The sequence below is a fragment of the Vombatus ursinus genome, unplaced genomic scaffold, assembly GCF_900497805.2.
Source record: "Vombatus ursinus unplaced genomic scaffold, bare-nosed wombat genome assembly UNPS02011591.1, whole genome shotgun sequence".
NCBI classification, from domain to species: Eukaryota; Metazoa; Chordata; class Mammalia; order Diprotodontia; family Vombatidae; genus Vombatus; species Vombatus ursinus.
The window spans coordinates 100,353-112,536 of record NW_020951369.1 but is presented as its reverse complement, the minus strand read 5'-3'; the positions used below and the strand labels follow the sequence as shown (position 1 = coordinate 112,536).

At 36.7% G+C, this 12,184-nt stretch overlaps 1 protein-coding gene across 1 annotated transcript in view; it reads right to left on the bottom strand.

The window, feature by feature from the left end:
• HERC2 (HECT and RLD domain containing E3 ubiquitin protein ligase 2) overlaps window positions 1-12,184 on the bottom strand; it is a gene marked incomplete at its 5' end in the record, with an annotated part of 200,575 nt that overhangs the window by 96,278 nt on the left and 92,113 nt on the right. Inside the window, 7 exons of the mRNA XM_027856650.1 lie at window positions 1,547-1,777; window positions 2,015-2,211; window positions 2,294-2,441; window positions 5,306-5,490; window positions 7,756-7,938; window positions 9,216-9,408; window positions 11,521-11,708. Coding sequence (XP_027712451.1) covers window positions 1,547-1,777; window positions 2,015-2,211; window positions 2,294-2,441; window positions 5,306-5,490; window positions 7,756-7,938; window positions 9,216-9,408; window positions 11,521-11,708 — 1,325 coding nt within the window. The remainder of the gene's footprint in view (window positions 1-1,546; window positions 1,778-2,014; window positions 2,212-2,293; window positions 2,442-5,305; window positions 5,491-7,755; window positions 7,939-9,215; window positions 9,409-11,520; window positions 11,709-12,184) is intronic.

Genomic DNA, 12,184 nt, shown 5'->3' with positions numbered 1-12,184 from the left:
GATAGATAGATAGATAGATAGATAGATAGATAGATAGATAGATAGATAGATAGATAGATAGAGGGCACAGGGTGAGCTGAAGATGAAGAGGTCATATCTGAAGAATAAAATTAAGGAGTGAGAGAGAATTATACTAGGAAAAGGAGAAAGGGAGATGTAGAACGAGGTAAATTATCTCACAAAAAAAAAACAGAAAAGAAAAGGCTCTTACAGTGGCAGGGAAACAGGGGAAGGTAAGAGGGAATGAGGGAATCTTATTCTCACAGAATTTGACTTTAGGAGGGAATAACTTACATACTCAATTGAGTATGGAAATCTGTCTTACCCTACAGAAAAATGGAGTGGGGGTGGGGGAAGGGGACAAGACAGTATGGGGATGATAGAGAGGAAGGCAGATTGGGAAAGGGGGTAATCACAAGCAAGTACTTCTGAGGAGGGTCAGAGTCAAAAGAGAGAATAGAATAAATGGGGGAGTGGGATAGGATTAAGGGAAATAAGAGTTAGTTTTTCACAGCATGTCTACTATGGAAGGGTTTTGTATAACTGCACATATATAACCTATATCTAGTTGCTTGCTTTATCAATGAAGGTTGGTGGGGAGGGAGGAAGGGAGAAAATTTGGAACCCAAAGTTTTAAAAACATATGTTTAAAAAAAAAAATGTTTTCATATGCAACTGGGAAATAAGAAATACAGGAAACGGGGCACAGAAATCCATCCTGCCCTACAGGAAAATTGAACGGGAAGGGATAAGAGAAGGGGGGAGAGAGATAGAAGGGTAGGCAGACTAGGGGAAGGGGTATTCAGAATGCATGCCATCTTGGGGTGGGGAGAGGGGTGAAATGGGGTGAAAATTTGGAACTCAAAATCTTGTGGAAGTAAATGTTAAAAACAAAAAAATAAATTAAAATTATCATAATTAAAAAAAAAAAGGTTAGGTGGGTCAGGTTATTAAGGGCTTTGAACGCCAAGCCAAACAGAGGATTTTATATATGATCCTAAAGGTGATAGGAGACACTTGCACTGTGCCTTGCTCACAGTAAGCATTTAACAAGTTTTTGTTGATTTGAAAAAAAAAAGTATATGATACAGGAACAGAGAGGTGATAGTTCTGTTGTAGTCTACCCACATCACACCACAATCTAGAGCACTTTTCAAAATTGTCAGAATAAGCACCCGAGAGGACATCCAAGATGGTAAAAGTCTCAAGATTCTCATCACATAACAATCTGGAGATGTAAAAGACTAGAGATTTAGTGGAAACACGTCTTCAAATATTTCGAGATTTGTCACACATAAGTAGAATTAGACAAATTCAGCTTGGCTCTAGAGAATGGTATTAAGAACAATAAGTGGAAATTATAGAGGCAGACACAGAGCTATTCAAACATGAAGCAGGTTGTCTCAGACATTCTTCACCAGATATGGGTGGGACCAATAGCCTCTGAGGTCTCTTTCCTGTATTCTAATTCCTAGCATTAGACCACATTTTTGTGCTGTGATTTCTCTCCATTTACAACAGTCAAAATCCACAAAAGCTCACCTACCGGTTTTAGCTGATTCAATGGACAAACTCTACATGTTCGCATATCACAGAACTGGACTGTGATTTTGCCTTTAGGAGTGATGCGTGTCACTGTGCCTTCTCCAAATTCATCATGTACCACTTGGCCACCCAGCCTCAAGCGACTGTCTATTCCACCAATTACAGCTAGCACTGCCATTAGGCCACCAACTTCAGGGTTCTCAGAATCAGGAAAGTAATCTTCTAACACAGCCTAACACAAAACAAATACAAATAAACCGTAAGTAGAAAATCAACGTTCTTATCTGTGTTTTAGAAAAATAGTCAACAAGAAAGTTGTTTAAATAAAAAGGCAATTGCTTTCTAAAACAAGTTAATCCAATTAAATTAAAATGCCTCTGAGTCAATTATACATTTTAAAAGTAAATTTTTTATATTAAAAGTATTCTAGAAAGAAAAAAATGAGCTTATTTTAAAACGTGGAAACTACCCCTTCCGACTGTTTTCCTGCAAAGATGTGGGTGATGGAGTTTAGCTGAGAGTTGATGTACTTGTTTATGAGTCCATTCCACTGGCTCAGTGAATGTAGAGTCCTTAGCAGGGCCACTATCTCCTCTGCCAAAGTACTACTATGGGTTGCAGTCAAAGATGCCTGGGGTCTGGCCTTCCTCCTTCTCAGAGTTGATTCTAAAATAAAAAACAGAGAAAAAGCTTAAAAGTGAATTTATAATTTATCTAATTAATCAAATAATGTAAAAAACCACTTTACCTCTGAGCAGTGGTATGTCTGAAGAGCATGTACTAAGAAGGCTGCCCAAGAAGCCAAAAAGTTTTTCCACAAGAAACTTCATATCCCTTGATCTTTCCATTTTGTCCCAGGATGGAAGTACTGCTTGCAATAAATGCACTGCTAAGATCTAATGAAAACATAATTATCATCAGTCATTTTTCAGTCAATGTATTATACTCAACCATTTTTTCTTTTTCTACAACTGAAGTACTCTCGTCTCCTCCTCCTCCCCTTAAGACTGTGAGCTTGCCCTTCCTCCTGTTACTTGTCAACATATTCTCATCCTTATCTACCTGAGCCCTATCATTCCAAAACTGATATACCAGTCTACCCTCCAGCTGTAGTGTACCTCTGGAATCCTGAACAAGACATACCTTTGTACCTCAGTTTCCACATGTGTAAAATGAGGAGGTTAGACTAAATTACCTCTAAGGTCCCTTCTCTGCTCTAGAGCTATGATTTTATGACCCTCCACTCTTATTAAACTCTCCTTCACCCTTTATTAAACTTCTCCTTCACTAGATCTGGTCATCTGTCTTCTAGCCCAAAGAAATCTATTTCTTTTCAGAAGTCGTTATACCCTGGTTACCCTCTCCAGTACTGGGAGTTCACGCCTCCTGGCTTACTTGTCCAGGAAAAGATGAAGGCATATTTCTTATTCTTCACTGTCACATCAAGACCACCAATCAGCAACTTCTTTTGTTTTAAGGTTTACTCTATCCATCCATATCCTTCAGTCATTGTTCTAATTACAGTCTCTCTGCCTCTCTGCCCCTAGTCCAGCTCTTATATTCAGGGATTTCAACATAGATTCTTTGATATTTCTTAAACAATTGATCTTTTAGTTCATCAAAGTCCTTAAGTCTCTTCACCTTCACACCATCCTTCTACTTCAGCCACCCAAACACAATGTCATACCTTAGATCTCGTAATCACCCATAACTATACTACTTTTGTCTTAAACTCTGAAGCTCCTCTCTGTAATCCTAGCCTATTATACCTTCTTTCCCCTTGCCTCATTGCTACTAAATCCACTCCTTATCCTCATTGGAACCTCTATTCCCTTCACACCTCCTTTTTCCCAACCTTCACCCCTGCTTCACCTCAACTTTTCTACTTCAAAGTCTTGACTATAGTTCAATTAGAATATATCACATACACATTATCTTCTGCCACTGAATCATTTACCCCTTGTCCTATGCTACTCGTACTTTGCCAAATCTCAGTTATGAGTACCCATTGCACACAGAAATGTATAGACACACAGAATCCTCCTTTACTTTTGCTATTCTGAAGTGCTGCTGAACATTGCTGGAGGAAGTCACACACCTGTGCTGACTTTGGCCTCTACAAATTTATGTTATCTAATCTCAATTGTTTCTCTCTGTTTCATGGTAATCCTTTTTAACTCTTGCCTGTTTCCAAACCTTCTCTGCTCTCCTCAGAGGTACATCACTCTACCATTTCCTTTCTATCTCCAAAGAGAGGACCCTGCCATCTACTTTACTAAGAAAAATTGAGACCACCTATCTTCAGCTCTTCTCCTTCAAAACTCAAAATCCTTCCATGTTGTCCCTCATTCTTTCCAGAATTAAGCCTCTTTGCCAAGGTGAAGCCCCTATTTGGGCCCTTCAGCAAGTCTCCTCCAGGAACCTGATTCCCAATTATTTCCATTCATTCATTCTTCCTTTCCCTCTCTTTTATCTACTCTTCTCTTCCTTTCTATCTACAAACATACCCAGAATCTCTCCCCAAATCTTTAAAAAAAAAAAAAACCTTTTCACTTGACCCTATCAATATGTTGAGGTTATATCCTTTATCTCTTTTCTCTCTCATGTTCCAATCACTATTCATCTATCCTTGTTTACATCGTCACATCTCCCACTCAACCCCTTACAATCTGACTTCACAGTCAATTATTATTCCACTGAGGAAAAAACAATTTTCTTCAAAATTTCCTATGATAGCTTCATAGATTAATCCAATAGTTTTTTTTTTTCCTTAATCCTCATTACACTTAACTTTCTGCAGCATCTTTATTGTTGGCCACTCTCTATTCGTGGATATTCCGTCCTTTCTTGGCTTTCCCTGACACTGCTCTCTTGGTCCTCCTCCTAAGTCTGTTTCTTCTTAGTCTCCTTTGTAGATCCTTTGTAGGATCATCTACCTCCCATAAACCATGGTTAGTCTGCCAAGGTTCTATTCTAAGCCCTCTTCTTCTGCTGTCCTTTAATCTCATTTAGACCCCAACATTCAAATATCTTCCCCAGACAGATAATTCCCAAATCTATACATCCATTTCTAATCTTTCACCTAAACTGAATCCATGTAGTAACATCTTTACTTGACATCTCTACCTGGACGTCCCATAAGAAATTCAAACTCAATATACCCAAAACAGAATTATCTTTATCTCAAAATTTACCTACTCCAAAATTTGCTATTTTTCTGGAACACATGCCATTTTTCCAGTCATCTAAATTCACAATTTAAGTCACCTCTGACTACTTCTTCTACTTTATCCCCCATATCCAATCAGTTGTGAAGTCTTGACAATTCTACCTCTGCTTCTCTCAAATCAGTCCATTCATTTAACCACTGCCCCTCGTTCAGGCCTTGATCACTTTGAACTAGAACTCATTATCTTTCTCCTCAAAGCCTCTCCTCTTCTGAAATTTCCCTACTACTGCAGAGGCGACCACCATTCACCCAGCCTCAAAACTTTTATGTGACTCTTGACTCTTCTTTCTCATCAGATTCATATATCCAATCAGTGGCCAAATTTCTTTCTCTACAATATCTCTGTCATACATCACATTCTCTCCCACAGATAAAACCCTAGTTCAGGCCCTCATCACCTCATACTTGGACTACTGAAATAGCCTCTTAACTAACTGATCTCCCTGACACAATTCTTTCCCCACTTAACTGCCAAAGTGACTTTCCTAACACATCATCATATAGCAAGTATATATCTGTCAAGTCAATCACCTGTCTCTGAAGAGAAGCTGCTGTAAATGACTCATGTCCTTCCACGATTTTCATCAGTAATGTGATCCACTGAGATGTACTAAGGGTGCTACACATTTGAGGCATAAGTGCTATACTGCGAATAAATCCAAGTGTACACCAACTCCTGTGCTGCTCTTTGTAAACCAATTTATTTGGTAAAGAAGCTGAAAGAGAAAAGAAAATGTCAATACTCTCCCCCACTAGGTTCCCAAATTTAATGCTTTTTAATGTTTTCTCTTTCTTTTAGATCTAAAGGTAATAAAGAACATGCAAAAAAAAAATAAAGCCTTATTAATTTGAAATAATTTGCAATAACCCAAAATAATGGGAATATTTTCTGAACTAAAAGCCTTAACTTTATGATACTTTTAAGAAAAAGCAGCTTGACCATACATTTTAATTCATTTGATAACTGAAACAAGATGCTATTTTAGCTACTGGAGTTGTTTATGCTTGTTTTCATAAACAGTAAAACGAATCTATAATTATGTCAGTTTGTTAATATCTAAATGGAACACTGCGCTCCTATTCCCAACTTTACCCTATTTATTACATTGTATGCTTAAATCAAAACCAACTAATCCATTCTGAATAGCTGGAATTACATAAATATCACATGTACTTCTATAAATTTGAGATTAATTCTCACAGTACTCCTAAGAAATAGGCATCAAGCCCAAAGTCTTTGAATACCATTAAAATCATAGAATTTAAAGCTTGGAAGGAGCTTGACTAAACATCTAGCCCAATACTCTCATTTTAGAGAGGAAGAGCCTAGAAAAGTTATTGGCATAACCGAAATTATATATGCAGCAGAGCTCCAACTGAACTTAGCTTAAATTATGATAATCTAAATTCACTCTTCTTTCCACACCCAAACAATGCCTTTCCAATGTAAGTGAAGAACTAAACATAAGATACTAAATTACTATTCTAAATCAAAGTGTATATATCAGATAGATCAGGAAAAGAACTAAGAACTCAATGAAATGAATTCTTTCTTTCTATCCATTTTCTCCAACTCTGTTAATATCACTACCATTTTATACTCATTCCTCCCTTAACCCCGGGGATAGACTACGATCTTCAATAATATCTCTCCGTTGTTTACTAAGTTGCTTAAACTTGCCATATCTTCCACCTTACATTTTCCCTGTCTCTCAAGCTCTAACTTTAATCATCTGGATTATTATAACTTTTTTACCAAGTTCACTCATTTCTTCCACCAAACCCATATCTATCATTACACAATGATCACCAGTTTTTTATTCTCCAAAACCCTCTTAACATCTCATTGGTAATTTCTACACCAGAACCAAACACCACATCTTAGACTTCAAGGCTCATCAGATTTAACTAAATGTACCCAATTACTCTTTCTTACTTCTCATCTACCCTCCTCTCTTTAAGACTGACCTTCTGCAACCCTCTTTTCCTACAATATTCTCAAAAAAAGTTTCTATCTCCCGAGCAACAGTTTCAAAGGGTAGTGTTCAGTGATTCCTGTGACAATAGCATCCATTTTCTGAAACTGCCCTATCTTTATCAAAATATTTCATTCTCTTCTCCTTTGAGGCATAGCCTCTTGAAGCTTTTTCTAGGATACACTAGGATACTAGGATACACAAGGTAAAATCCCAATTACAACATTTAACGTGTCTTTTGTACTACCATTTCTGTATTTTCAGCTACCTCAAGACTATAAAACACTCTCCCACCAACACTACATTCCTGACACCCCATCCCCACCCCAGAACACATACCTTTTCAATCCAAACCAGCACAGTGCCTAGTATAGTGACCAGAACCCACTGGCAGTCCCTGATCAGAGGTTGGCAAACTCCTCCCAGACCTTCCACTTAAGGAGGGTGCCCAGGTCATTCATCTCTTCTTTTCCCAACAGGATACACTCCTTAGGACTTCTCCACTATACCCTCAAGCAAGGTACTTTTCCTCTTCTTTTCCCTCCTGGTCCCCCTCTTTTTCCCCTGCATCTCAGCTTCCTTTTGTATGTCTTCGCCCTTTAGACTAGAAGCAACTTGAGAGGAGTGACTGTCTTTTGCCTTTCTTGGTATCCTTGATGCTTAGCACAGTGCCTGGCACACAGAGCATTAAATGAATACTTATTGACTATAAACTATAGTCAATATAGTCAATAACTATACAGAATTATATTAAAGGACAGGAATGATTTTAAGTCTCTTCACCACAGATTCTTTCTTAAGTACATTTAAAATGTTTCTGTGTTAAAATTAGCATATATTTCTGTAGAGAACATCTGAGGTTTAAAGTACCAGTTTCTCCTAAAATATTCAAAGGATGAAACACGGGATATTACAATTGAAAATATAGGACAAAAGGGCATATTAAGGAAAATGGTATCACCCAAGAACATGTTTATTTTACCATTCACATGACCTATAACGTACATGTTTTATCTATTGTTCCACTTTCCACTAACATTCGAAGCAGACCACACAAAGTTCTTGTGGCTTCATTTTGCATGATTTCTGCATGAATTCCAGCAGACAGACACAGAGTCTGTAGTAGATTAACAGTACTTGTAAGCATCATAGAAGTAGGGTGGAGGTTTCTTTCCATTTGTTCACCTTCTGAAATGGAAACCAAAATAAAAACAAATAAGAAACGAGTTAAAATATGTATGCAGCAGCAACTCACTGACTTATTATTCTAATACAAGTGGTTTGGGATGTATATTTTTTTTTTAAAAATTCCCAACAAAATATCAAAAAAATTACTTCAACTGAAATCAATCTTTGAAGGTAGGAAGGAAGAGTTCAATAGGGGAAAGGAGATAGGGAGAGCATGAAAGAGGCAGACAAATACAGAAACAGTGTTGTCAGATGAAATCTATTAAATGACTTTTAACTATCATCTGCTTGGGGAAGGGAATGTTTCAACATATGCTGACCAATTATCTCGTTCTGATGTATAGTATGCATCTACAGTGTACTCATGAGAAGAAATTATTTTTCATTTTTCCAAATCTGGTAGGCAAATAGGGGATTCTACCAGTTAGAATCTAAAGAGCAGTTAGCAAAAGGTAGGTCCCTGCCAACAGTGCTTCCCTCCCTAAGAATCTAAGCAAATGGCAGAAAGGGAGGGACCTGGGAAGCAAGTGGTACCTATACTGCATACATGATGAAAAAAATGTCTCAGCTATCAAACATAAGTAGTTTTAAAGCACAAGTTCTTAGCCTTGTTTGAGTCATCTGGCACTATGGTAAAGCCTATAGATTCCTTCTAAGGATAAGGTTTTTAAGTGCATATAATAAAATACAGAAGATTACAAGGAAACAAATTATATTGAAATATAGTTATCAAAATGAACCCCTGTCCTAAAGTTTAATGCTAGCCATTAAATGTTTGCTAAAAAATAGATGCATTATATGTAGGTCTATTTTTATCTTTAAATATATGGTTTCTTATTCCCACCTAAACTGATTAAAGGTAAAGTTAAATTCAAGTTTTCAAATTTATGCCTGTCCTACTTTATGTAATATTCAAAAGCAAAGTAAGGAAAAATATAAAGGCCATCCTGGTAAAAACAATACATTTCTTTGGTAAAGCTAATCTTGAGGAACTATACATCATTTAAAATCATTTGCTTTTTATTTCTAATTCAGTAAGTTAGTATTTACTGAACAACTGATGTTTTATCAGATACTGTATATATGGGGTCTCTCTGTTGGCAGACCTTAAAGTATGGCTGAGGAGACAAAACACACATACAAGAATAAGTTAAGAGAGCAATATACTAAAGCAAAAACCAGTGCCACCTAGAACAGAGATACAGAGTTTAGGGAAGGAAGGCAAAAAATATATATTTTATTTAGGTTATCTTTAAACTCTTGCTATTTTTACTAACCAGAATCATCCTCAGTATCTGAGTCCTCTGTTGTGGGCTGAGCTGCAGGTGGGGGCTCAGCCAATTTGAGGTCATACTTTCCTTCTTTCCCCATTCGGTACGAATTGGTACTGCCTGTATCCCACTGGACCCTTATCCATCCATCCTCTCCTAATTCACCAATCACACGACCTAAACCTGGGGGTGGGCCATCCTGAGAAGGAAAGAAGAAAATTAAATACCACAGCTTCAGTATAGCATAGTAACTTAACATTTTTCCATTCTATTCCAATATCTTTACATGGAGTATATATACATATTTTTTCATTCTTCTTACATAGTATCAAAAGCACAGAAATCTGACCAACTGCACTAAGACAAGAAAAAGAAAATGAAACCATGAAGAAGTAAAAAAAAAAATCTTAATTTTCAGATTACACACAATACTGCTATGTTTTAGATACATGTTTAGGGACGTAAACAGACAGGTGTCAAAAGAAGACATAAAGGGAATAACAAAAAGGTTAGCATTAACGTTAGAATATATATTTTTAAATGTAAGAACTTTTGAATGTATGTTTATTCTGGGACTTTAAATTAATAATAAAATAATTTAAAACAGAAATTTAGCTTTATAAATATGTGTATATATGTGTATATATGCCACTAGAAGAATATTTATTTCCATGACTAATAATATCTTCACATTCTATAAAAAATTTTTCAAAAATTGTCTATAAATTCAAACGTTCAAAGATTTAGATCTCAAAGAGACTTTAGAGGCAGTCTAGTCTAACCTACTCATTTTATACACCAGGAAACTCAGGATCAGAAGTTAAGTGATTTCTCCAAGGTGGGATGTGAACCTAAGTCCATCCTGGCTCCAAGTCCAAAATATAATTTTCTATAGAGCTAATATAAGAAAAATTTGAGGGAGAAGCATTCTCATAACTCTAAACATAGGTCATATTCTGAGATTTCTACATCTACATGACTACAGACTACAAATAGTTTGTCCATACAAAGACTGGGGATTCAAAGCATGTAAGAGACAAACTTAAAAGCCACATAAGGGTAACTATCCTAAGAGAGTCACTAGTCTCCTGAAGCTTCTCTTCAATCATAAACCTCCTATCAACAGGGATGGCGGAGGGAAGGGAGGGAGAGATAATAAAGGGAGAAAGGTTCTCCTTTCTGCCCTATTGTTTCTGGCCTTCTTATAGTTAATCCCTGTTTTAAAACAATCTTTACCTTCCCTCTCACACTCTTTCCCTTCTGTAGAGAATTCACTTCTTAAATGGAGGCTCCATCTGCTGTCTTAAGAAGTGCCCTCCATTTTCTTTGAGGAATGAAGCAATTTTTATAGCACTGCTTCTTATCACAGAGCAGTTGTTCACCCACAATTATCTTTTCGAAGCATAAATATTATTACCTCCTGGTATCCCTGTTTGCAGGTCTGAGATAGGTCCAAGAATTCTTTCTAAAATGTTAATATATGAAAAATGTCCCCTAATTTGTGGCATTGATGCCTTTGTACACAGAAAGAGATACCTTGTCTTTTAGCTGTAACTTGAGGCAGCACAGCAAAACAATAAGAATGATAGCTTTGGAGTCTGGAGACCTGGTTCAAATTCAGTCTCCTGCACATTATTATTACTGAGTCACCATGGACTTCTTAGAGCCTCAGTTTCCTCATCTGTGAAACAGAGATAATGTACTATCAAATTCACAGAATTTTTGTGAAGAGAATGTTTTGATCTTTGAAAATGTGGGGATGAGAGGGTGGAGGCCAGAGTGAAGGTGGATTGACTAGGGAGAAGAGAGGAAAGCTGCTGCTATTACTGCTGTTTTCCGAAATTCTACAGTTAAGCCATACTGCTCCAAGTTCCACTTCAGTGTGTCCCTGATATTATTTATTTGTCCACTCCTTCCTTTGATATTATTTACCCCTTAGTCACAAATAAATGTTTTTAGCTCATGTCTCTTCTATCAACCACAAAGAGAGCTGGAGTTGTTATATTCTGGGCTGTTTATACCATAAATTATACAGAAAAAGGAGTTTTTTTTTTTATTACCACCTAAAATTTACTAGCGCTTACATATACAGGTATGAAGACACTGCAGGGGCAGCTAGGTGGCGCAGTGAATAAAGCACTGGTCCTAGAGTCAGGAGGACCTGAGTTCAAATCTGGCCTAAGACATTTGACACTTACTAGTTGTGTGACCCAGGGCAAGTCACTTAACCCAACTGCCTAGCCAAAAAGCAAAAAAAAAAAAAAAAAGAAGAAGAAGAAGAAGAAGAAGATACTACAGTCACATTTAATACCTGATCTCCCCATTTCCAGTCCACTCCCCTCATAACCCTTGTACCAATCTTCATCATTGCTGCCAGTTCTGGCCCTGAAACAGGAAGTTGCACTGGGGTGGTTTCTTTTCTTGATTCTTCCAAAACAGTAGCTGAAGCTCCTCGGGCAGAAGCATTCATGTCTTCTTCAATATTGTCAGAACTAGGACCTGACCAAAGAATTGCAATCAGTTGTTTAAACAATATTGAGTAACCACCTGGTAAAAATGATGTAAAAGTAGACAATAATTCTTGTTTTACATAATTATCCTGAGTGCATTAAATCTATTTCCACTGCAAAAATTACTGCAATGAAAAAGTTTTAAAGGTATTTCAATTTATTTCCAGTCCATCTTTAAAAGGCAAAAAAAAAATGCAGACTAATTAGTATCACCACTAAATTGTTCTTTATGAAACCACATTAAATAATTCTACTCAAATAATCAAAAACTTTCCATACTAACTTCAAGAGCAAACTAGTCTTTTCTAGATCTCAATCTCAAAATAACAAGGTAAATCTCTTAATGTGAATTGTAAATGATTTAACAAATTACAAGTGCAGGTTACTAAAACTTTAAATTTTTTACTCAAGGATATACTAGTCACTTATATAAATTTTACCTGAAAACCTGAGGTGATATGGTAA